This window comes from Mastigoproctus giganteus, chromosome 8 (genome assembly GCF_048544385.1).
Source record: "Mastigoproctus giganteus isolate SK-2022 chromosome 8, ASM4854438v1, whole genome shotgun sequence".
Classification (NCBI taxonomy): domain Eukaryota; kingdom Metazoa; phylum Arthropoda; class Arachnida; order Uropygi; family Thelyphonidae; genus Mastigoproctus; species Mastigoproctus giganteus.
Window position 1 is genome coordinate 102505810 of NC_143582.1, and position 27376 is coordinate 102533185.

The 27376-nt window shown below is 39.1% G+C and overlaps 1 protein-coding gene across 1 annotated transcript in view; it reads left to right on the top strand.

Moving 5' to 3' along the window:
* Positions 1-27376, top strand: part of LOC150081743 (eukaryotic translation initiation factor 4E-like) — a 221544-nt gene that overhangs the window by 191473 nt on the left and 2695 nt on the right. The window contains exon 6 of the mRNA XM_090379608.1: positions 4688-4742. Within this exon, the coding sequence (XP_090235734.1) occupies positions 4688-4742 (55 nt within the window). The remainder of the gene's footprint in view (positions 1-4687; positions 4743-27376) is intronic.

Genomic DNA, 27376 nt, shown 5'->3' on the forward strand with positions numbered 1-27376 from the left:
GCTTGATATACCATCATCAATATCATTTATAAATACAGAAAACAATAATGGACTCAACACTGAACTCTGAGGGACTCCACTAATAACATCATTCCACGATGAGCAGTGTCCATTGATTACCACTCTCTGTCTTCTCCCCCTCAACCACCCCTTTATCCATAGCAGCAATTTGCCTCCAATGCCATACTGCTCCAATTTGTGCAGCAATCTTCCATGTGCAACAGTATCAAAAGCCTTTCTAAGATTCAAGTATATAATATCAAAGTTATTCCCTGCATCAAATTGGTCAGGCAAGACTTTCCCTTAACAAAACCATGCAGTGTCCGAGCTATAACTGAAGTCTTGTCTAGATGATCCTGCAGTGCTTCTTTAACCAGTGCCGCCATTAATTTTCCTGGAACAGAAGTTAAACTGTTAGGTCTATAATTACTTGTGTCGGCCTTTGATCCTGCTTTGTGAATTGGGGTCACATTTGCACATCTCCAGTCTGTGGGTACCTCCCCTGAATCCAAGGAAGCTTCATAATTATGGCTAAGGGTTTGCTTACTTCCTTTGCTGATTCCTTTAATATAACTGGATAGATCCCATCCACCCCAGGTGCCTTTCTTGTGTTTATCTTCAACAGTTTCTCCTCCACTTTACTCCCAGTTATTTCAAGATTCTGTAGCTTACTGCTAGAGTTGAATACACCTCTGGCATTCCCCTCGCTGAATAACTCTTCATGTGTGAATGTCGATGCAAAATATCCATTTAGTTTGTTAGCTACCTGAGCAGGATCATCAACAGTTGACCCATCGATATCAAGTGGACCAATCTGATTCACCCCCTTCCCTCTAGAGTTTACATAAGTAAAGAACTCTTTGATGTTTTTCTTTGCATCCCTTGCCAAAGATTTCTCGTAATCTGCCTTTGCCTGCCTAACCTCCTTTTGTAACTTGGTTACAGATCAACTTGTATCTGTCATAGGCATCTGTTTCACGTGTTAATTTATATGTATCCCGTGCATTTTTCTTCTCTGTCATATGTCTCATTAGTTCATCTAACATCCATTTAGGCCTAAACCTTGAACAATATTTCTTAGTTGGTATGTAAAGCCTAGTAGCTTCCAAGATAAGTTCTTTGAATGCTTCCCATTTTGAATTTGCTGTTGGTAACATCTTCAGTTGTTCCCAATGTATAGAATTTAAATACCGTCCCAGACCATCGTAGTCGCCTTTATGAAAGCAATAACCCTTCCCTTTACTCCTGACGGTAGTTACCTCTTTGAGTAAATCCCACTTCAGCACACTGTGATCACTGCCACCTAGTGGTTCCTTTATCTGCAGATTCTTAATGCATGAAGAATCACTGCTGATAATCAAATTCCTTTATCTGCAGATTCTTAATGCATGAAGAATCACTGCTGATAATCAAATCAAGAGTATTACTCCCTCTAGTTGCCTCCTGAACATGCTGATGTAGAAAACAATCATCCAATAAATCCACAAAAGCCTTGCTAGTGTGTGAGTGACCAACCACAAATTCCACTCAATATCTGGGAAATTAAAATCCCCCATTATAAGACTCTCTGGTGTACTAGCCCCCTATTTCCCTGTATTGTTTTTTATTATACTCATCAGAGTCATTAGGCCTATACCACACTCCTCTCAATTTTGATCTCCCAATGCTTATGTCACACCAAACTGACTCGACACTGCACTGTCCAGCGATGTCGACTGGTTTCACTTCCTTAGATTTTATGTATTTCTTAACTAATAGCATAACCCCTCTTCCCTTCCTATCCTGTCTATCCTTTCTGTAGACGTTGTACCCCCCAAATTCCAGTTCTGCATTCCTTATATCTGTATGACACCACGTCTCTGATATCCCAACAATATCCGCCTTTAAGCAATACCTCAAATTCATCAAATTTATTTACCAAACTCCAACTCCTAGCATTGGTGTACACGCAAGTATACATGCACCTGTTTCTATTCTTATCTACCCGAACACAACCCATGTGTTTACTTGTACCACAATGACTCCCAGCAGTCTCTGAAATATCCTGCATCTTGTTTTTCAGGCTTCTACTCATTCCAATAGAAGCAATGCAAGAATCACTTTCACCTCTGCCAGTGGCTACTGTTAATCTATTAGTCACTGAAATGGCGAATCCCCTTTGTATCCCCCACACAAGCTAGCATTTTTCTGACCCTGCACCTAACACTGCCTCTATAGCATCAGTAAATATTCTTGCACCCTTTCTATTTAAGTGTATCCCATCCCTGTAGAACAGTCTCTCCTGTTAACAAGTACAGTCCAGGCTGAAAAAATTTCTACCCCTTGAGCATTGCACAATCTTTCCAGGGTCGAATTGATCGACAATGCTCTCATCATATACTCCCTCCTATCGTGTCTGGGCAGAATTGCAGACACTTTCAGATTCAACCCTAATTCACGGCTTTTTTTCAACAGTGACCTCTACTTGTTAAGTAATTCTGCCGGTCTCCTACTCTTGATATCATTAGTGCCAACGTGTACAACTATATCACCTTTTGTGCCCTTAAAAGATGATATCTACTCTACAACGTCATCAACCTTTGCCACTGGCAAACATACCCTGGTCCAGTTCCACCTATCCTTTTACATAGCATGTTCCCCGTTTCCCTGACAATAGAGTCACCAACAACTACTAGTTTCTTTGGGACCAGCGCATTCTGCCTTGGGGGTTGCCGCTGCGTTGCGCGATGAACCAGTGCAGGCTCTGGCGTTGATGTGGGCAGCTGACAGCTTGATGGGCCCCTCAGTTTAGTTCCTTCGAGGGCATCCACCCTGTCCTTCAAGCTCTCATATAGGCCCATAACAACGCTGAGTTGTTGCCTGATTTCGTTACACTCATTGCATCGTGCACACACAAAGACATCCCCCATGGCAATATCATGTTCCGTACCTGATTGCTCCACAAACATCATGCAAGCAGTGCATTTTAAAAGGCTGTGATTCAGAGGGCAACTGCCCCCCTCGGTTCTCCTCTGAGCCACAGCACTCCCATTAGCTTAAGCCTTTTGCTTTGCTGCTCTGGTCCGAGTCATGATTTCAATTTAATTTCAATAAAATTTCAATTTCGGTACAAAATCCTAAACTTGTATCCCAACACAGTTATAACGGTATATATATTTTTCAGTATCAAGTATTAATTATCTACGAGTTCCCTTTATATAACTTCCGTATCAAGTTATGTATTAATTAATTATGTTACGTTTGTAATCTAAGTTGTTATATATATTTAGTTAAAAGTACAATATAATTTAATTGACAACGAAGTTTAACAAGTTTAATAGATTTTACTGATTAATTGACAATATTATACTATACTATACTAACGCTATCTAGTTCGTAATATTAAGTATCGTATAACAAAGGCGGCAAGTTACGAACGGTAAATCTACGGACACTTAAGTATTAATTAACTTCCAAATCTCGCTGTCTCAATTCAGAATAAATTAATGATCCTGACTAGGTCTATAAGCTACTTATAGAAAATAATTTGATGTAAAACATTTTCAATAAAGCGGCTAAATATGGCTAAAAAACGTCTCGTTCAGCGGAGTTACAACTTGTAACACGTGGATTTGATACCCTTACCAATACTTTTATGTAATTACAAGGCCGAGTAAAGAATAAATACACCTGATTAATCAGAAAATCACAGAATAATGCTATACTACTAAATTTAAATCAAAAGTTTTAGAAAAACAATAATTTCAAATCAATAAATAAGAAAAATCCACTTGGCGGCTTTGAACACATCTGGCTCCCACTAGCCTTATCAGCAGACTTGACAACTCTGGTGCATTTTTGATCTGCTGTCAAAAACTTTGGGACCAATTGTACTGATGCCTTTTTTATAGTGGAACCCCTGTTGTTATGTGGCATGCACATTGAGATGAGATGTCCCAAATGCTAGCATTGTAGCAAATTGTCATTCATAAATCACTCGTCACCAGATCATGCAACTGTCAATTTATGGAGTGATGGACATTGCAGGTCATCTAGAGTATGGATTATCTTCTAGGCCTCTCCCTCCCTCATTTATATTCTGTTGCCCATGTCTTAATCATGAAATAGGAAGGGGCATCTGCCCTCAATGTTTTTACCATATTCTTATGAATTGCCTTTGGCATTAGTTTCTCTTTACCCAATTAATGGATGACTGCAGTGACTGATTTTGTCCGTCTTTCCTCATTCATGCAACATTGTTGACTTTGGGATATTTAATTAAAAAATACTCCATTGAAACTGCATGAAATTTGGTGGGTTACTTTTTGAAGTGTTATACATTAAGGGCAGAAATTTTTATACTCAGGCCACCAACTATTCAAACATCCCTTATATTTTCTATAGGGCCTTAGTCTTACCAAAAGTGGTACTTTTCAGAAACTTAAATCCCACAGTTGGTGAGAGACCTGTAATATAAAAGTTATTCCATATCTGTAATTGATAAGGGCCTTCCCCCATTGCATTAAAATCATGGCATGCTTATTCATGCTGCAGCTTACATTCAAAATAGTATTATTAATAGTTATGGAAGCAAACGTTTATCTATAAAATAATTTTTAACTTCAAGTTGAATTTATCATTCATTTTGAATATTTCCTTTTATTTAGACATATCTGAATGTGATTAATAACTAATATTACATATTTAGGAGTGTTCTGAAGGATCGATTAAGGATACCTACTACGGCCATTATAGGATATGAGGTGAGTTTTCAAAAGCAACTCATAATTGTAGATATTTCTGTGGATTGAAAGGTAGTAAGTAGGAATAAGGCAATAATAAGTATATCGATATTCAAGTTCATTAGCATTAGTAGTGTAAAATTATTTGAGGAAGCGAGCTTCTATAACATCAGGGCGGGAAAAAACCTACCCACCTCATCTGCCTATCCCTTTTCTAACAATTTGATGCCTATTACGTTCTTAGCGTTTTTTCACCAACCTTTCATGGAGTAAAATAAAATTAAAATAAAACAAAACAAATCTTGATAACTATATTTACAATAACCTGTATTTACAAAATTAATATACGTATTACAATATTAAAAGTATTAAAACACAAGATTAAAATGCATTAAAATATACTAAGTTAAAAGCGATAAAATCCCATAGCTTTCAAAGGCTCCAGCCTTCTTCTTCAGCAGTACTCTCTATTATTCAGTACACCTTTAAATATCAGCAGGGTAATGGTAGGCATTGCATTGTGGAACCGGAAGTGGCTCGAACGGAAGTCGTACGGAACCGTTCATCCCTTTTTAGGATAATAGTCTCTAAAAGGGGGTGAATCCGTACACCCCTATCCCTATTAATGTTGGTTGTAGAGCTGATCCGCAAACTCTCGAGCCACTTATGGTCCCAGAACCTATGCGCCCGATCGGTGATAGTGGCATCGTCTGGGGAGATCTGGTGCTGCTTCTCCCAAAAATGTTCGGCCACGGCGGACTTGTCATATTCCGCATTTCTTATTGCTTTTTTGTGTTCCCCCAGACGATCTTTGAGACAACATTTTGTCTCCCCTACATAACATTCCCCACAATCCGGGCATCTAATATTATATACGACCCCACTAGCATCCTCTTTTTGGATGGGGTCCTTAACTTGAGACACAACTGTGCGCAGTCTTCGTCCCGGAAGCTGCACACAGCGTGTCTGATATTTTCTTAATACTCTAGTTATATAATCCGTCAAGCCCGGATAATAGGGAATGTATGCAGTGGATACTGGTATAAAAGATTCATCTCTCCTCTGATTTTCATTAATAAATTTATCTATAATCCTCTGGGGGTAACCACATTTAGTAAGATCCGCCGTGACACGTTCATACTCTGCTTTCCTATCATCGGAGTTACTGCAATGTGATTTCGCTCTATTAATTAGCGTTCTTATCACACTGTTCCTATGATGGCTGGTCAGGGCTGAATTATAATGCGTATATTGCCCTTTACACATCGTTTTTCTAAAGACTTTTGTCTTTAACTGCTGGTCTTCCCTACAGACCAACACATCCAGGAACGGCAGAACTCCTCCATCTTCAACTTCCGATGTAAATTGTATGAATTGGGAGAAGCCATTTAAGATATTCAACACATGATCTTCACTCCCCTTCCGAACAAATGTAAACGTATCATCCACATACCTTTTCCAGGGGCGCATAGGGAGAACACTAGCATTAAATATTCTGGTCTCGAGCTCCTCCATAGCTAGATTTGCTATAATTGCGCTAATGGGGGAGCCCATAGCTGTACCATTAACCTGCTTATATATAATGTTATCAAAAACCATAGTGTTACTTGAGAGGCACAATTCTATACCCTTCCTAATATCTTCTGGATTAAGTTGCGTCCTAGTATTTAGGGTAGTATCCCTCTGTAAAACTATGTTTGCACACCACACTCAGGTTTCCTAGCCAAACTATTGTCTCCACTAGTAGGACTCTCTGAATATAGTATCAAGGATAGTAAAGAATTTGTGCACTTTATTAGGAGCCAGCGTATAGAAGATGATGAAATTATGATATCATTTGATGTAAAATCGTTATTCACTTGTATTCCTATTGACCATGGAGTGTGGTGTGCAAACATAGTTTTACAGAGGGATACTACCCTAAATACTAGGACGCAACTTAATCCAGAAGATATTAGGAAGGGTATAGAATTGTGCCTCTCAAGTAACACTATGGTTTTTGATAACATTATATATAAGCAGGTTAATGGTACAGCTATGGGCTCCCCCATTAGCGCAATTATAGCAAATCTAGCTATGGAGGAGCTCGAGACCAGAATATTTAATGCTAGTGTTCTCCCTATGCGCCCCTGGAAAAGGTATGTGGATGATACGTTTACATTTGTTCGGAAGGGGAGTGAAGATCATGTGTTGAATATCTTAAATGGCTTCTCCCAATTCATACAATTTACATCGGAAGTTGAAGATGGAGGAGTTCTGCCGTTCCTGGATGTGTTGGTCTGTAGGGAAGACCAGCAGTTAAAGACAAAAGTCTTTAGAAAAACGATGGTTAAAGGGCAATATACGCATTATAATTCAGCCCTGACCAGCCATCATAGGAACAATGTGATAAGAACGCTAATTAATAGAGCGAAATCACATTGCAGTAACTCCGATGATAGGAAAGCAGAGTATGAACGTGTCACGGCGGATCTTACTAAATGTGGTTACCCCCAGAGGATTATAGATAAATTTATTAATGAAAATCAGAGGAGAGATGAATCTTTTATACCAGTATCCACTGCATACATTCCCTATTATCCGGGCTTGACGGATTATATAACTAGAGTATTAAGAAAATATCAGACACGCTGTGTGCAGCTTCCGGGACGAAGACTGCGCACAGTTGTGTCTCAAGTTAAGGACCCCATTCAAAAAGAGGATGCTAGTGGGGTCGTATATAATATTAGATGCCTGGATTGTGGGGAATGTTATGTAGGGGAGACAAAACGTTGTCTCAAAGATCGTCTGGGGGAACACAAAAAAGCAATAAGAAATGCGGAATATGACAAGTCCGCCGTGGCCGAACATTTTTGGGAGAAGCAGCACCAGATCTCCCCAGACGATGCCACTATCACCGATCGGGCGCATAGGTTCTGGGACCGTAAGTGGCTCGAGAGTTTGCGGATCAGCTCTACAACCAACATTAATAGAGATAGGGGTGTACGGATTCACCCCCTTTTAGAGACTATTATCCTAAAAAAGGATGAACGGTTCCGTACGACTTCCGTTCGAGCCACTTCCGGTTCCACAATGCAAGAGAGCGAAACACGTGAGAATGGAAACATGTGATGCCTACCATTACCCTGCTGATATTTAAAGGTGTACTGAATAATAGAGAGTACTGCTGAAGAAGAAGGCTGGAGCCTTTGAAAGCTACGGGATTTTATTGCTTTTAACTTAGTATATTTTAATGCATTTTAATCTTGTGTTTTAATACTTTTAATATTGTAATACGTATATTAATTTTGTAAATACAGGTTATTGTAAATATAGTTATCAAGATTTGTTTTGTTTTATTTTATTTTAATTTTATTTTACTCCATGAAAGGTTGGTGAAAAAACGCTAAGAACGTAATATGAATATACCCAACCTCAGAGGCCTATTTGAGGAATTTGATGCCTCCTTAAATTTATTCGAACTCTCCACTTTAACAACACCCGATGGAAGCTACCCACATTTGCACGGAATGGTGTATATCATATTTTTGCCGCAGCGAAAATTTAAAATCATTATACTGAAAACACAGTTCCCTCTGTGTAGTTCACATATGCACTTTTTTCATAACGAGTTTTTTAATGCCCACATTTGGCCATTAGCTTCACTGTTGGTGAGAAACTAAAAAGAAATGTATTGAAAAACCATGCCCTGCATTGATTGATGCTTTACTGCAGACATTAGCAAGCAGTTTTGTTTGCTTGCTTCAGATCAAAGTTACAATAGCACTTGTCTTTTATTGGATCTACAGACACCACTAATTTTAAATTCTTGCATTAGAGAGCCTGATGATTTTATACAAGAATTGGCTTTATGGAGCCTAACAAAAGTGTTTCTTTTTGGCAAAACTTCTTTTATAACAAAAGAATTAATTATATGGATCAAAAATCAAACAAAGAATGAATGAAGGAATACTAAAATTCACACTGAATTCACTTTAATAGATATTTTTATTTTCAAATTTAAGTCACTTTGGTGAACATTTACTGCACCCAGTAAATAGTTAAGTAATTCCTATTTAAATATATCATGATCACTACCACTGCTAGGTGGCAGTGATCGTGATGTGTTGAACCTTTATCTGGAGATTTTTTTTTTTTTTTGATGCCTGCATAGCCAGGTGGGCAGGAGCAGCAGTGCATACCACATGCTTCTTGATTAGACTGGGGTTCGAGCCCGTGACCACTAAATACGGAGGATGCAGAAAGGTCAGGGAATGACCACAGCATATCCCCGGAGCAATATGGCCTTAGTTGCTAATGCTCCATAAAACTACAACATCTGGAGATTCTTGATGCATGAAAAGTCACAGCTGATAATCAGTTTGAGTATTGTTTTCTCTTGTTTCCCCTTCTATCATGCTGGTGTAGAAAGCATGATAGAAGGGGAAACAAGGCATTTACCTACAAGAATACCGGACAATCCTAACCATAGAGCCAACACTTGATCTTTTTCTCACAAACAACCCTTCTAAGTCTAATACAAACAACCCTTCTAATATATGGTCGAAGTGAGTGGTCCTTTAGGCACCACAGATCGCAACTTGGTGATTGACTCTTCTCCAATGGAGCTTTTATCTCATGGATGTTCCCCACCTCGTATTGTTTGGCATTACAAGAATGCAAAATGGGATGACCTGCGAGTTTTCTTTTCCTTGGTTGGATTACTGTTTCAAAACTTCTGATGTCAGTGTTTGCTCAGATCGTGTCTGTAAAATAATTCTTGTAAGAATGGAATCCTTTGTCCCACACTCCACTTTAAATTCTCGTCCTTTATCAAAATCTTGGTTTTCCAATATATGAGCTAACGCCGTTCAGGAGAAGAATGTTTCATTTTCTGCCTACGCCAAAGCTCGGAACAATTGTAAAGCGGTTATTAATCAGTCCAAACTAGAGTTTGAACAGGCTAAGAGTAGGAAACTTGCTTCTTGCTCTAAAGGTAACTAAGCTTTCTGGTCTCTTGCCGAAGCTATTGGCCAGATCTTTAGCCCATCTCTACTCCCACCTCAGTCAAAACCAGACGATTCTGTTGCCATTTCAGCCAAGGATAAAGCTGACCTGCTAGAATCCCATTTTTCTCACAACTATTAATGATCTAGGTAAAACACCTCCCACCATTCCCAACACACTCCATTTAATGCCTCCTGTGGTCTACCTTTAAAAAGATGTGAGGAGGATTTTAACGAATCTTGATGCTAAGAAAGCTCCAGGTCCTGATGGTATTTCTCCACTTTTCTCAAAACCTGTGCTCCTGAACTTACTCCTGTTCTTTGCCGCCTTTTTTCACTTTCTTATTCCAAAGTTGTTTTTCCTTCTGCTTGGAAATTTGCTCATATCCAGCCAGTTCCTAAAAAGATTGACAAATCCCTCCCATCCAGTTATCGTCCCATTGCAATTACTTCTTCTCTTTCTAAAGTAATGGAGAAATCAATTAACAGGCATCTATTAAACTACCTAGAAACCTTCCATCTGATCAACGATCACCAGTATGGATTCCATCAGTGTTGGTCCACTTGTGACATTCTGGCTTATGTTACCCATTTATGGACAAATTCAATGGAAAAGTTTCATGAAAGACAAGCAGTTGCTCTTGACATCTCAAAAGCTTTTGATTATGTTTGGCATAAAGGTCTTCTAAACAAGCTTCCATCTTATGGTTTGCTAACTGTTTTTTTGTAATTGGTTATCCAGTTTTCTCTCTGATCGCTCACTGATGGTGATGGTAGATGGCTCTGTCTTCTAACTTCTCCACTAATGCCGGTGTCCCTCAAGGTTCAGTTCTTTCCCCCACTCTCTTCCCCTTGTATATATATAAATGACTTTCTTCCATTGACTGGGAATCCTATCCATAGTTTTGCCGATGATAGCACATTGCATTCAACTTTCCATTTTGAGAAACCTTGCCCTGCTCAATCAGCTTCAACTTCTCGAATATCTGCTACCAATTCCTTAAATGCTGATCTCCAGGTAATTCTCCAGTGTGGCATAGACAGCTTAGTTGATTTCAATTCTTTTAAAACTCAGTCTTGGCTTATATCTCACAAAGAGGATTCTTCTGCTCCTATCCTTATGTCTGGTGACATTCTGATTTCTAGGCAAAATGATATATCTCTTTTGGGGATTACCCTGACTTCTAATCTCTCTTGGCACAAGCACATTACAAGTATTGCTTCCTCTGCATCTAAAAAACTTGGTTTTCTCTTTCGCTCTCGGCATTACTTTTCTTTCAAAGAGCTATTCACTCTGTACAAATCGCACATCTGCCCTACCATGGAATATTGTTCCCACATCTGGGGTGGGGCTCCCAAAACATCTCTGATGCTTCTAAATTCCATTCAGAATAGGGCAGTTAGGTTAATTAATGACTCCTCTCTAACAGAGTCTCTCCACTCGCTGTCTCATAGATGTACTGTTTCTGCTGCATACCTTTTCTACAGGTACTTCCTTGGGCACTGTTCTTCTGAATTAGCTTCTGTAATTCCAGCTCTCTCTTTCAAAACAGTCCGAACACGTGCCACCACCAGCCAACATCCATTTACTGTCAAACTTCAAACTCACAGAACCAACTTTTCATCTTCCTCGTTTATTCATTCAACTGCCATTTTCTGGAACAACCTTCCTTCGCACGTATTTCCAGAAAATTACAGTCCACAGGAGTTCAAGTGTAATGTCAAAAATATCTTCTTTCATCTTCTCAACCTCCAGCCCAAGCATAGCACTAAGTACTATAGGTTCTAATATCTCTCGTGTTTGGGGTTTTCATAAAAAAAAAAAAAAAAAAAAAAACATACATCCGATGATATATACAGTCCATAATGATAATGTTTGTCTTATATATGTATATCTGTAGTTATGTACATACAGTTTGTCTTTGCTGGACTGTTGTTTTCCTACTAAATGACTACTGCAACTGTACACTTCTGATTCCTCTGGTTTTGCTCAATACAAACAAAAAACCTCAGGGGCTCACATCTAGTGAGTATGGGCTTGGCACACCCAGGGTCCTGAGGTGGATATCATCACTCTTCTCTTTCTTGGTGATTCCTTTCTACTTCTCTCTCTCTCTCTCTCTCTCTCTCTCTCTCTCTCTCTCTCTCTCTCTCTCTCTCTCTCTCTCTCTCTCTCTCTCTCTCACACACACACACACACACACACACAGGGTAGGTAATTCCAGATTTTTTTTTTTTTTTTTTTTGTGTCTAGTGCAGCATAAGTCTCAGGCTGCTTCCCTTGCACCATATGGCTAATAATAATAATAAAAAATTTTTATTTGTTTATGAAATAGGAAGCTAATGTGCCTTTATAAATGTGAAAGTGAAACTAAAACAAAGGTTTTCTTTTTAGTAGTCTCAAGCCTGTTGCTACTCTGGGCACAAACACAGTTTTCTCAGTTTTCATAGTCTTATTGGAACAGTAACCTATAGAAGTGTTTTTTGCCTTATGGTTCTTTTGGAAAGGTATATAATGACCTCGTGCCATTGAGAAACCTTGTTTGCCCAAAATTTGCAAAACAACAAGGAAATGTCACAGAGGAAATTTTAGACATTGGGACTCAACATCTGAAATCTTCATAGCCAAGAAGAGAATATTGAAGATGTAAATTAGTTGCTGAAATTTCATGAGGAGACCTCACAGTAATGATTTCAGTGGATACAAATACAAATTGAAGAAAGAAACAGTGATGGCGGTGAAATTTCCAGTACCCGTTCAAAAGCCTGAACCTCAAACTTTTAGGAGAAATCTTGATGAAGCTGGAAGAGACAGTAGTAATCATGATGGGTGATCTCAGTGTTGAAAGAAGCAGTGTTGCCATTGTAGGCCTTTATAATGTCACCATTTGCTATAAGATACTTTAGAATGATAAGTAAACACCATATCAGCTTTCTTTCAAAATATTTTTCAAACATGGTTAGTTTACCAAGCATTTCCAGTAATTGTACGAGGACCGGTTGTTTTTTGTTTGTTTGTTATTTGGTTTTTAGGAGCATTAGCAACTAAAGCCATATTGCTCCGGGGATATGCGGTGGTCATTCCCTGACCTTTCTGCATCCTCCGTATTTCGTGGTCACGGGCTCGAACCCCAGTCTAATCAAGAAGCGTGTGCTACACACTGCTGCTCCTGCCCACCTGGCTACGGAGGTGCCACGAGGACCGGTTCGAAAGTAATGCTTCTTACTTTTTTTGCTTTCAAATATTCAGTCATAGATCATTTTATGTGTCACTGAGTGGTCACTAGAAGTCTCTAGTTTCACCATACTGAGTGGTGCTGTTGCCTCTCTGCGTGTAAAAAGCAGTGAGTTGATATGAATTGATATTACATCTGGATTTTTCTGTTTGATGAGTGGCACCTAGCCTCTCACATTTCCTGTCATAGATGGGGCTCCATCTGTACAAATTCCAATACAAGAATCCCATGAAATCTCAACCTTTTCCAAATACTCAGTTTGGAAAATATCTTGTCCTCTTGTATGTTTTTCAAGTTCCTTGCAACATATTTGGTGCAAGGAACTGATTAATTAAAGACATTAATTAATCTCTTTGCAACATAAAAACAGTGTAATTATTTCATCATTGTGAATGAATCGACGTAGGCAAGCAACTTGCCTATATCAGATGGTTACGTTGGTTTGCACCTGGGTGGATGACCACCCAGGTGCGAACCAACTTAAGCAGGGGTCGAGGTGTGGCGCCCACACCACATGGAGGAATGCCGCCCCTGTATGCTACCAGGCAGTACTAGGTGGTAGATGACTCTCATCAACCGGTCAATAACAGCACTTTGCTTATTGGAGGCTTGAAGTGGTGGAACCCATGTTTAGTCTCTAGAGCTAAGTTCCGGTCAACCCTTCCCTATCTCCTCCATCATGCAGTATGATTGATGACATTTGATGTTATGATGAACATCATGGCGAGATCCAATATTCCTTACATTTCGAGGGTACAGCTCTAAAATGGTGTTCGCAAGCCGGCCGCTAGTTAGTACACTGGACCGAACCTATTGGTAACTCTCTAGGAGGCTTAGGGCGCCTCCGTAGCCAGGTGGGAAGGAGCAGTAGTGCGTAGCACACGCTTCTTGATTAGACCGGGGTTCGAGCCCGTCACCACCAAATATGGAAGATGCGGAAAGGTCAGGGAATGACCGCCGCATATCCCGGAGCAATATGGCCTTGGTTGCTAATGCTCCTAAAATCCAAATAACAAACAAACAACAATCTAGGAGGCTTGCAGATCAGATAGTGTATAATCTTGCTACCTCTACTCTTCCAGATAGTGACTGCAGGGAGTCCGAGTAGTGTGTATGCGGGGAGCATTGTCGAGGCGACGTTATGTCAACGATCTGGGTATATTCTTACCATGTGTACGCCATATCCAAAAATTTCGTTACTTCATACAGCATGTCCCACCCATTTTTCTTACTATTGAATACACCATGAATTGTCAAACTAATAGAGCAAGCTTTTCTGCAAAAAGATCTAAACCTCCCAAGAACTTCCTAATTCATTTCACAAATATACGTGGTCTCAATTCTAATCTCAACAATGTCCATTTCCACTTGCAGTCTGCCAAACTCCATGTACTTTTTCTGACAGTATCTCAGTTATCGGTTGATTCAACTACTGCTCATCTCAGATGCCCAGATTATTCGCTGTATGATTCCTTTCGCCTCAAAGGTGGTACTTGTGCATATGTCCGTTCTGATATTCCCTGTCAGAGACTTGGCAATTTGGAATCTACTCTCTTTGATCTTCTCTGGCTTAAAATCTCTCTACCTCGTGTAAAATTCATCTGTTGTCTCTACCGTTCTCCCAACTCCACTAGTCACTTGGAGCTCTTTGATTTCCTCTCTTTGCAACTTGACATTCTGCAGTCCAACTTTCCTAACTGTGAGGTAATTTTCCTTGGTGATTTTAATGTTCATAACTCCAGCTGGCTTCCGTTTTCTAGTCACACCGACCCAGCTGGTCGAGATGCTGAGGGTTTTGCAATTTCTAATGACCTTGCACAGATTGTTAATTTACCTACAAGAATACCGGATAATCCTAAACATACAGCCAACACGCTTGATCTTTTTCTCACAAACAACCCTTCTAAGTACACAGTTGAAGTGAGACATCATTTAGGCACTTCAGATCACAACTTGGTGATTGTCTCTTCTCCAATGGAGCCTTTATCTCATGGCTATTCCCAACCTTGTGTTGTTTGGCATTACAAGAATGCAAAATGGGATGACCTGCGAGATTTCTTTTCCTTGGTCGGATTACTGTTTCAAAACTTCTGACATCAAAGTTTGCTCAGATCATGTCAGAAATTATTCTGATTCTGTCAGTGAAATTATTCTTGCAGGAATGGAATCCTTTATTCCACACTCCACTTTGAAATCTCGTCATTTATCTAAGCCTTGGTTTTCCAATAAATGTGCTAAGGCTGTTCAAGAGAAGAATGTTGCATATCGTAATTGGCTTGTTTCTAATTCTTCAGTTTCATTTTCTGCCTACACCAAAGCTCGCAACAATTGTAAAGCAGTTATTAATGAGTCCAAACTAGAGTTTGAACAGGCTAAGAGTAGAAAACTGGCTTCTTGCCATAATGGTAGCCGAGCATTCTGGTCCCTTGCCAAAGCTATTGGCCGCAACTTTGGCCCATCTCTCTCTGCTCCAACCTCTGTACAAACCAGATGGTTCTGTTGTCACTTCAGCCAAGGATAAAGCCGACCTGCTAGCATCCCATTTTTCTTCCAACTCATATATTAATGATTTTGGTAAAACACCTCCCACCGTTCCCAACACGGCCCATTCAATGCCTCCTGTAATCTTCTGTCAAAAGGATGTCAGAAGGATTTTGACGAATCTTGATGCTAAGAAAGCTCCAGGTTCCGATGGTATTTCTCCACTTGTTCACAAAACCTGTGCTCCTGAACTTACTCCTATTCTTTGCCGCCTTTTTTTTTTTCACTTTCTTATTCCAAAGGTGTTTTTCCTTCTGTTTGGAAATTTCCTCATATCCAGCCAGTTCCTAAAAAGGTTGACAAATCTCTCCCATCCAGTTATCATCCCATTGCAATTACTTCTACTCTTTCTAAAGTAATGGAGAAATCAATTAACCACCAACTCTTAAACTACCTAGAAACGTTCCGTCTGATCAACAAGCCAATTGCAGCCTTTGGATGTGTCCATAAACATGCCATTTAAGCAAACTATGAGAGGACCCTGGAACAAATGGATGAGAGAACCCAATCATGACCTCACCCACAGTAAGAATGAAGAGGCCCACCATTACACAGATGTATGAATGGGTTAAGGACCCTTGGAGAAATATAAGTGGTAAAATAATTATAAAATCTTTCAAGAAGACTGGAATTAGTAATGCCCTTGATGGCATTGGAAACACTGCGTTATTTGAAGACAGCGATACCAACATTAGCGAGGAAGAGTTTATGGGATTTGAAAGCAATGATTTTTTTTTTTTTTTTTTTTCAGAATGACTGAACTTTCCCTTTGAAGAACACTGATAATTAATGTATTATTGTACAGTATTAGTATTTTTCTTTCTGTTCTGATCACATGTTTAGGCTGAGTTTTTTTTACTATATACAGGAATCCCTTGATTAGTGCGGTTAATGAATCCTTGAAACATACCGCACATATTAAAACCGCACTAATCAAACTTAAGAAACAATGGGAATAATTATAATGAATCCTTGAAAATTATGAAATTGTAAAAACATATTTTTTCTTACTCAATACGTACCTATAATGCACTGCATAGTTCTTAAATTATTAAGTAATAAATTTAAAAAAAGATAGTATGATTTAAATTTTATTTTTTGGAAAAAAACTTATCTAACTTCAATTGAACAGTGGTAGCTTTCTTCCTTTCCTCCATGATTTTGCGATAACAATCAGTTTGCTTATCTAACCCTCGACGAACGTTCATGCTTCTCTCTGCATCTGGATCAATCTCTAGTATCAGTTCTTTTGCTTTTTAAAGTGTATTAAATAGTTCAAGTTTTTTGAATGAAATTTCTTTGGGAGCAAATTGCGTTTCTTCTGCTTCATTTTCGTTTTCTTCCTCGTATGCATGTTGATGCTCAATTTCAAGAAGATGGTCGTTACTTAAGTCTTTTGAATGCGATTCCAATAATTCTCTAACGTTTTCTGAATCTATTTCCTCAAAGCCGAGGTCTTTTCCAATTGTAGTAATTTCATTAGCATTAGTAGAGGCATTTGATGCAAGAAAGCAAGCTTATGCAGCATCAGCCAAAAAAAAAAAAAAAAAAAAAAAAAACCACTTCCACTTCACCCCTCTGTTCTTTCAAAATACCTGTCCAGCTGAGCCTTAAACTTATTTAGGCTATCAACCTCCACCACAAGGGATGGAAGTCTGTTCCACCAACCAACCACCCGCTGGCTAAAGGCAAATTTCCGCACGTCTATCCTACATCTGTCTTTCCTCAATTTGAATTTATGCCCTCTCAGGTGATTATTCTGAGCTAGAGGAAGAATCCCATCAGCATTGAGCATGCTTAAACCATTCAAGGCTTTATACACCTCTATCAGATCACCTCGCTGGTAGGCACCAGCGAGTGCACCAGTCTCCAGACACTGTAATTTGCAAAACTTAAGCCTTTCTTCGTAAGAGCACCCCTTTGTTCCATTCACTAATCTTGTTGCCCTTCTCTGTACTCGTTTCAGCAGCTCTACATCCTTCTTGAAATGAGGCCTCCAGACCTGTGTACAGTACTCTAGGTGTGGCCTGACCATCGCCTTATACAATGGAATAATCACCTCCTTATCCCTGCTGGAAAAATTCCTGTATATCATTGACAATACTCCATGAGCTACTCTTGCAGCCCGTCTGCACTGCTCAGAGAACTTCATATCTGCCTGCACAACCACCCCCAAGTCCCTTTCATTCTCTACCACTGTCAGTGTTGTACCACAGAGTTGATACGTTGCTCTGGGGTTGCTGTTTCCCATGTGTAGTACTTTACATTTGTCAATGTTAAACTTCATTTGCCACCTCTCAGCCCATCTGCTCAACCTTTCCAGATCCTGTTGCAGCAGCATAGTGTCAGTAGTGTCCTTGACAACCCTGCCAACCTTTGTATCGTCTGCAAACTTGTACATTAATCCCGATATACCATCATCAATATCATTTATAAATACAGAAAACAATAATGGACCCAATACTGAGCCCTGAGGGACTCCACTAATAACATCAGTCCACGATGAGCAGTGTCCATTGATTACCACTCTCTGTCTTCTCCCCCTCAACCACCCCTTTATCCATAGCAGCAATTTGCCTCCAATGTCACACTGCTCCAATTTGTGTAGCAGTCTTCCATGTGCAACAGTATCAAAAGCCTTTCTAAGATCCAAGTATATAATATCAAAGTTATTCCCTGCATCCAGTTCTTTTGTGACTGCATCATAGTATCCAATCAAGTTGGTCAGGCAAGACTTCCCCTTAACAAAACCATGCTGTGTCTGAGCTATAACTGAAGTCTTGTCTAAATGATCCTGCAGTGCTTCTTTAACCAGTGCCTCCATTAATTTTCCTGGAACAGAAGTTAAGCTCACAGGTCTATAATTACTTGTGTCAGCCTTTGATCCTCCTTTGTGAATTGGGGTCACATTTGCACATTTCCAGTCTATGGGTACCTCCCCTGAGTCCAAGGAAGCTCTCATAATTATGGCTAAGGGTTTGCTTACTTCCTTTGCTGCCTCCTTTAATATAACTGGATAGATCCCATCCAGCCCGGGTGCCTTTCTTGTGTTTATCTTCAACAGTTTCTCCTCCACTTTACTCCCAGTTATTTCAAGATTCTGTAGCTTACTGCTAGAGTTGAATACACCTATGGCATTCCCCTCGCTGAATAACTCCTCATGTGTGAATGTTGATGCAAAATATTCATTTAGTTTGTTAGCTACCTGAGCAGGATCATCAACAGTTGACCCATCAATGTCAAGTGGACCAATCTGATTCATCCCTTTCCTTCTAGAGTTTACATAAGTAAAGAACTCTTTGCTGTTTTTCTTTGCTTCGCCTGCCTAACCTCCTTTGTAACTTGGTTGCATATGAACTTGTATCTATCATAGGCTTCTGTGTCATGTGTTAATTTGTATGTATCCCATGCATTTTTCTTCTCTGCCATATGCCTCATTAGTTCATCTGACATCCATTTTGGCCTAAACCTTGAACAATATTTCTTAGTTGGTATGTAAAGCCTAGTAGCTTCCAAGATAAGTTCTTTGAATGCTTCCCATTTTGAATTTGCTGTTGGTAACATCATCAGTTGGTCCCACTGTATAGAATTTAAATACTGTCTCAGTCCATCGTAGTCGCCTTTACGGAAGCAATAACCCTTCCCTTTACCCCTAATGGTAGTTACCTCTTTGAGTAAATCCCACTTCAGCACACTGTGATCACTGCCACCTAGTGGTTCATTTATCTGCAGATTCTTAATGCATGAAGAATCACTGCTGATAATCAAATCAAGAGTATTACTCCCTCTAGTTGCCTCCCGAACATGCTGATGTAGAAAACAATCATCCAATAAATCCACAAAAGCCCTGCTAGTGTGTGCGTATCCAGCCCCCAAATTCCAGTCAACATCTGGGAAATTAAAATCTCCCATTATAAGACACTCTGATTTACTGGCCCACTCTATTTCCCTGTATAGTTCCTTATTATACTCATCAGAGTCATTAGGCCTATAGCACACTCCTACTCTCAATTTTGATCTCCCAATGTTTATGTCACACCAAACTGACTCCACACTGCACTGTCCAGCGATGTCGACTGGCTTCACTTCCTTGGTTTTTATGTGTTTCTTAACTAATAGCATAACACCTCCCCCCTTCCTATCCTGTCTATCCTTTCTGTAGATGTTGTACTCCCCAAATTGCAGTTCCGCATCCCTTATATCTGTGTGACACCACGTCTCTGATATCCCAACAATATCTGCCTTCGATGTTTTGAGCAATACCTCAAATTCATCAAATTTATTTACTAAACTCCTAGCATTGGTGTACACGCAAGTATACCTGCACCTGTTTCTATTCTTAGCTACCCTAACACAACCATTTTGTGTTTACTTGTACCGCAATGGCTCCCAGCAGTCTCTGAAATACCATGCATCTTGTTTTTCAGGCTTCTGCTCATTCTAATAGAAGCAGTGCAAGAATCTCCTTCACCTCTGCCAGTGGCTACTGTCAATCTATTGGTCTTTGTCTCCCCCCAAGCTAGCAGTTTTCCGACCCACCTAACACTGCCTCGATAGCATCAGCAAATATTCTTGCACCCTTTCTATTTAAGTGTATCCCATCCCTGTAGAAGCAATCTCTCCTGTTAACAAGTACAGTCCAGGCTGAAAAAAATTCTACCCCTTGAGCCCTGCACAATCTTTCCAGGGCCGAATTGATCGACAAGGCTCTCATCATATACTCCCTCCTATTGTGTCTGGGCAGAATTGCAGACACTTTCAAATTCAACCCTAGTTCTCGGCTTTTGTTCAACAGTGACCTGTACTTGTTAAGTAATTCTGCCGGTCTCCTACTCTTAATATTATTAGTGCCAACGTGTACAACTATATCACCTTTTGTGCCCTTAAAAGATGATATTCGCTCTACAACGTCATCAACCTTTGCCCCTGGCAGACATACCCTGGTCCTGTTTCACCTATCTTTTTTACAAAGCATGTTCCCCGTTTCCCTGACAATAGAGTCACCAACAACTACTAGTTCCTTCGGGACCAGCGCATTCTGCCTTGGGGGTTGTCTCTGTGTCACGCGATGCCCAAGTGCAAGCTCTGGCGTTGATGTGGGCAGCTGAGAGCTTGATGGGCCCCTCAATTTAGTTTCTTCGAGGGCATCCACCCTGTCCTTCAAGCTCTCATATAGGCCCATAAGAACGCCGAGTTGTTGCCTGATATCGATACACTCCTTGCATCGCGCGCACACAAAGATATCCCCCTTGGCAGTATCATGTCCCGTACCCGATTGCTCTGCAAACATCAAGCAAACAGTGCATTTTATAAGGCTGTGAGTCAGAGGACAACTGCCCCACTCAGTTCTGCTCTGAGCCACAGCACTTCCATTAGCTTGAGCCTTTTGCTTTGCTGCTCTGGTCTGAGTCATGATTCTATTAATTTATTAATTAATTATGTTATGTTATTAATTATATTACGTTTGTAATCTAAGTCGTTATATGTATTTATTTAAACGTACAATTTAACTGCTAACGAAGTTCAACTAACGCTATCTAGTACGGTATATCTAGTACGGTATCACAATGGTGGGAAAGTTAATAACGGTAGCGGTAGTTACGAACACGTGGAAACCCTTACCGATACTTTTACAAGGCCGAGTAAAGAATAAATACACCAAATTAATCAAAAAATCACAAAATAATGTTATACTACTAAATTTAAATCAAAAGTTTTAGAAAAACAATAATTTGAAATCAATAAATAAGAAAAATCCACTTAGCGGCTTGGAACACGACCGTCACTAGCAGCCTCGTCAACAGACTGGGATTCATCAATAACTTTGTTTACAGGATTAATGAAACCGCAAAAATCATTTGTGCATTCAGGCAAAAGATTCTGCCAGACTGCTCTCATGCAGCTGTTCGTCATTTCTTCCCACGATTTGTGTATGTTCTCAACTGCTTCTTTAATATCGTAATATTAAAGAAGTTTAATATTAATAATAAAAGAATAAAAGAATATGAGTTACCAGAGCAAATTTCAATTTCACAGTGGTATGGGGTGCTGCTGTCGAGCGTTTTGGAGTCGATTTCCATTCATTTAAGTTAGAAGACCCTGGTGAGTACATGTCACGTATTTGCCGCTTCAGGCGCCGTTGTGAGTTGCCAAGCACCGCAAGAAAAAAACAGCGCACTAATCAAATTTGATAACGCATATATTAAGGGGATAGTATCAAAATAATTTTGCGCACTAATTAAAACCGCATTAATCAAGGGTTTCCTGTACATTCAAATAAATATTAAATGCCGAAATACAAACTTTTTTTCCTTGGATGACTCTCAGTCATCCTTCTGCATTCATTTCATTTATTCATCGCTTTCTTTCTGCACTGCCCCGGCACTGCAACATATCTTGCAAGCCAGGGGAGAGTGTAGTGTGTGTTGTTAGTATTGAGTTAAATTTGAGTTAATATGTTTAAACTAAAAACTTATTATTAACTGTGTATTTATTCATGTAATTACATTTATTCCTTCACCCTCTCTCTTGCTCCCTTACTGGTCCACTCTTTCACCATAACTAGGATTTATTTCCCTTTTACCACAATCCCTATTTCACCTTATCACTTTCATTCAGTGCCCAATATACTTATACAATTCTATCGCTCTCATGCAATCTTTCATTTTACTCTCCCTTCTTTCATTCTACATTGCATCCCCATGAAACCAGCTTACTAATATTCAGCCCAGTTGCATCCCTAGCTGCCTGTGCATCTTCCTCATCTTCATAATTACATATATGTGGGGGCTCCTGTCAGTCTGGGTTTGTCTAATTAGGTTTTCTTTCAGGGTGCTGGATACAGCTACCCTGTCAGATTTATATGTCATCTGGCGTGCACAATTTTTGTTTAAGTATACTTTTTAAAGTATTGAATTCATTTAAAACAAAAATTTTGTAATCCAGGGTACATAAGATGTTTACAACAGTATATGAATTTTTATATTGTTGTCAGTTTGTGTTATATATAGAATAAATGCATGTGCACACACTTGACAGCACATAGATTTTAAAAAATATGGTACTGTTGTTAGATACAGAAATATTAAAATATATTTCTAGTGACATATGATGCAACATAAGCTTTGACAGCAAAAAAAAAAAAAAAAAAAAAATTAATTTCTGCAAGAATTAAGACACTGCATTATCTTATGCAGTTTAAATCCTGTTGCTTACAAAAATAATGAAAGATGAAGATAGTCATTATATATTTACAGATGTAATTAATTTTAGTTGTGTGCTTGCAGTTATTAAAATGGGCTTCTCTAAAACTGCTCATCGACTAGTTATACCTCTCAAATGTCTAGATTTTAAAATTTATTGTAAATATTGAAAACATTTGAGTGTCCCTAGAACTCTGCTTCTAACTGAGAGACTCCACTAATAACATTATTTGAATAAGAGCAGTACCCCATTGATAACCACCCTTATGTCTTCTGCCATTCAAACAGCTCTTTTCCATAGCAGTAACTTACCCTGAAATAGTACTCAAGCTAATAGATCTGTAATTACTAACTTTGCTCTTTGATCTCCCTTTGCGAATATGAGAGAAATTTGCACGTTTCCAATCTGTAGCAACCACGGCTGAAACCAAGGATGTCCCCATAATTCTGGTCAAAAATTTGCTATCTTCTTTTGCTGTTTCTCTTAACATAATAGGATAGATTCTGTTAGTCCCAAGTGCCTTTTTCACATTTAGCTTCAGCAGTTTCTATTAACTTTCTTCTCACTTATCACAAAATCATCATATACTAACCTGTTATAACTTGGTATACTTATTTTAAAAAACCTTTTTACATGTGTATCTACATGCAAAATATTCTACTTGTCAGCAGCCTGAACAGATCATCGGTAGTTATGCCATTCGTGTCCAGTGGGCCAGTGTGGTTCTTCTGTTTCCTAGTCTTCACAAAAGCAAAGAATTCTTTGCTACTTTTCTTTGTATTATTAGCCAAAGATTTCTCATAGTGTCTTCTAGGTTACCTAACTCTCTTACTGACTTGATTGCAAATTAATTTATTCTTACTGCATTTTCTGTGTCCCACTCAATGATAATTTATAATGTTCCCATGCATTCTTCTTCTCTACTTCTAATCTTGTTAATCCATCAGCCATCCATTTTGCCCACAAAAATAGATGAAAGATGAAGATAGTCATTATATATTTACATTATATATATTAAATTAATATATTTAATTTTAGTTTTGTGTGTTTTTTTTTTTTTAATGAAAACCCCAAACACCAGAGGTCTTAGAACCTATAGTACTTAGTACCATGCATGGGTTGGAGGTTAAGAAGACGAAAGAAGATATTTGTTGTAGACTGTAATTTTCAGAAAATACGTACAAAGGAAGGTTGTTCCAGAAAATGACAATTGAATGAATAAACGAGGAAGATGAAAAGTTCGTTCTCTGAGTTTGAAATCCGACAGTAAATGGATGTTGGCTGGTGCGGGCACATGTTTGGACTGTTTTGAAAGAGAGAGCGGGAATTATGGAAGCCATTCAGAAGAACAGTGGTACCCATGGAAATATCTGTAGAAAAGGCATGTAGCAGAAACAGAACATCTATGAGACAGAGAGTGGAGAGACTCTGTTAGAGATGAGTCATAAATTAACCTAACTGCCCTCTTCTGAATGGAATCTAGAAGCCTGAGAGGTTTTGGGGGCACTGACCGAGATGTGGGAACAATATTCTGTGGTAGAGTGGATTTGCGATTTGTACAGAGGGAACAGCTGTTTGTTAGAAAATTAATGCTGAGAGCGGAAGAGAAAAACCCAGTTTTTTAGATGCAGAGGATGCAATATTTGCAATGTGCTCTTGCCAAGAGAGAATAGAAGTCAGGGTAATCCCCAAAAGAGATATATCATCTTGCCTAGAAATCGGAGTGTCACCAAAGATAAGCATAGGAACAGAAGAAGAATCCTTTTGGTGAGATATAAGACAGGACTGAGTTTAAGAAGGATTGAAGCCAACTAAGTTGTCTTTTCCCTACCAGAGACTGGCATTTAAGGAATTGGTAGCGGATATTCGAGAAGTTGAAGCTGATTGAGCAGGGCAAAGTTTCTCAAAATGAAAGGTGTAATGCAATGTGCTGTAATCAGCAAAACTATGGATAGGATTTCCAGACAATAGAAGGAGGTCAATAATATAGAACAGGAAAAAAAGGGGGGGGAGTACTGAACCTTGGGGGATACTAGCATTATTGGAGAAGTTAGAAGAGAGAGCCATCTCACTCTCAGTGGGCGGTCAGAGAGAAAACTGAATAACCAATTACAAAAAACAGTTGGAAAACCAAAAGATGGAAGTTTGTTTAGAAGATCTTTATGCCAAACACAATCAAAAGTCTTTGAGATTTCAAGACCAACTGCTTGTGTTTCACCAAACTTTTCCATTGAATTTGTCCATAAATGGGTAACATAAGCCAGAATATCACTAGTAATCGACACTGACGGAATCCATACTGGCGATTGTTGAACAGACGGAAGGTTTCTAGATAGTTTAAGATTTGACAGTTAATTGATTTCTCCATTACTTTAGAAAGAGTAGAAGTAATTGCAATGGAACAATAATTGGATGGGAGGGATTTGTCACCCTTTTTAGGAACTGGCTGGATATGAGGAAATTTCCAAGCAGAAGGAAAAACACCTTTAGAATAAGAAAGTGAAAAAAAGGTGACAAAGAACAAGAGAAAGTTCAGGAGCACAGGTTTTGAGAACAAGTGGAGAAATACCATCAAGACCTGGAGCTTTCTTAGCATCAAGATTCGTCAAAATCCTTCTGACATTCTTTTAATGGAAAACCACAGGCAGCACTGCATGGAGCATGTTGGGAATGGTTGGAGCTGTTTTACCAAGATCATTAATATATGAGTTGGAAGAAAAATGGGATTCTAGAAAGGCAGCTTTATCCTTGGCTGAAGTGACAATAGAACCATCTGGTTTTGACAGAGGTGGGAGCAGAGATGGGCAAAAGTTGCGCCCAATAGCTTTTTCAAGATACCAGGATGCTTGCCTACTGTTAGGGTAAGAAGTAAGTTTCTACTCTTAACCAGTTCAAAATCTAGTTTGGACTGATTAATAACTGCTTTCAATTGTTGCGAGCTCTGATGTAGGCAGAAAATGAAACTGAGGAATTGGAAACATGCCAATTATGATATGCAACATTCTTCTCCTGAACGGCCTTAGCTCATATATTGGAAAACCAAGGTTTAGATAAAGGATGAGATTTTAAGGTGGAGGGTGGAATAAAGGATTCCATTCGTTCAAGAATAATTTTACTGACACCATCAGCAATATGGCCTTAGTTGCTAATGCTCCTAAAAACCAAATAACTGACACCATCAGTACAAACATCAGAAGTTTTGAAACAGTAATCCAACCAAGGAAAAGAAATCTCACGTCATCCCATTTTGCATTCTTGTAATGCCAAACACAAGGTTGGGAATAGCCATGAGATAAAGGCTCCATTGGAAAAGAGACAATCACCAAGTTGTGATCTGAGGTACCTAAAGGACCACTCACTTCGACTGTGTACTTATAAGAGTTGTTTGTGAGAAAAAGATCAAGGGTGTTGGCTGTATGGTTAGGATTGTCTGGTATTCTGCTAGGTACATGAACAATCTGTGTGAGGTCTTTAGTAATTGCAAAAGCCTCGGCATCTTGACCAGCTGGGTATGTGTGACTAGAAAACAGAAGGCAGCTAAAGTTGTGAACTTAGAAATAACCAAGGAAAATTACCTCACTGTTAGAAAAGTTGGACTTGAGAAAATCAAGTTGCAAAGAGAGGAAGTCCTAGAGTTACAAGTGATAAGTGGAGTTGGGAGAACGGTAGAGACAACAGATGAAGTTGACAGAATGAGATAGAGAGATTTTAAGCTAGAGAACGTCGAAAAGAGGAGATTCCAGATTACCACCAAGTCTCTGACAGTTAATATCGGAATGGACATATGCACATGTACCACCTTTGAGGTGAAAGGAATTATACAAATTTGTACAGAGAATAATTTGAGCAACTGAGATGATCAGTTCAGTGGTTGAATCAACCGATAGATGAGATTCTGTCAGAAAAGGTACATGGAGTTTGGCCGACTGTAAGTGGAAATGGACATTATTGAGATTAGAACTTAGACCACGTGTATTTTGTGAAATGGACTAGGAAGTGCTAAGGATGTTTAGATCTTTTCACAGATAAGTTTGCTCTATTAATTTGACAATTCGTGGTGTATTATTCAATAGTACGAAAAGGTGGGAGGGGGTGACATGCTGTATGAAGTAATGAAATTTTGGATATGGCATACAAATGGTAACAATATACCCAGATATTTACATAACGTGATCTCAACAATTCCTCCCGCATACACACTACTCGAGCTCCCTCCAGTCATTATCTAGCAAAGTAGAAGCAGCAAGCAGCACTAGCTTATTCAAAAGCCTCCTAGAGTGTTACCAGTAGGTTCGGTCCGGTGTGCTAACTAGCGGCCAGCCTGGAAACACTGTTTTGGAGCTGTACCCTCGAAATGTAAGGAAGTTGGGATCTCGCCATGGTGTTCACTTACTTTTATGACTAACTGTAAATTAGAACAAATCTTAAAATTTTATAAAAAGTTTATTCATGGAAATAAACTACAGGGTGGCTATAAAGACTGGAAACTGATAATTTTAATAATAATTTTTAACAAGAATAATATTAATATCCATATTCATCTATGTTTCTAGATGTTATGGCCATCTTGTACATCATCATAAGCAAAAAAAAAAAAAAAACCAAATAAAAGCGACCAAGGCTATAATCAGAAGCCAAGCATTACTGCAAAGCATTCATTCAGTATGCCAATACTGATTAGTTGTTCATT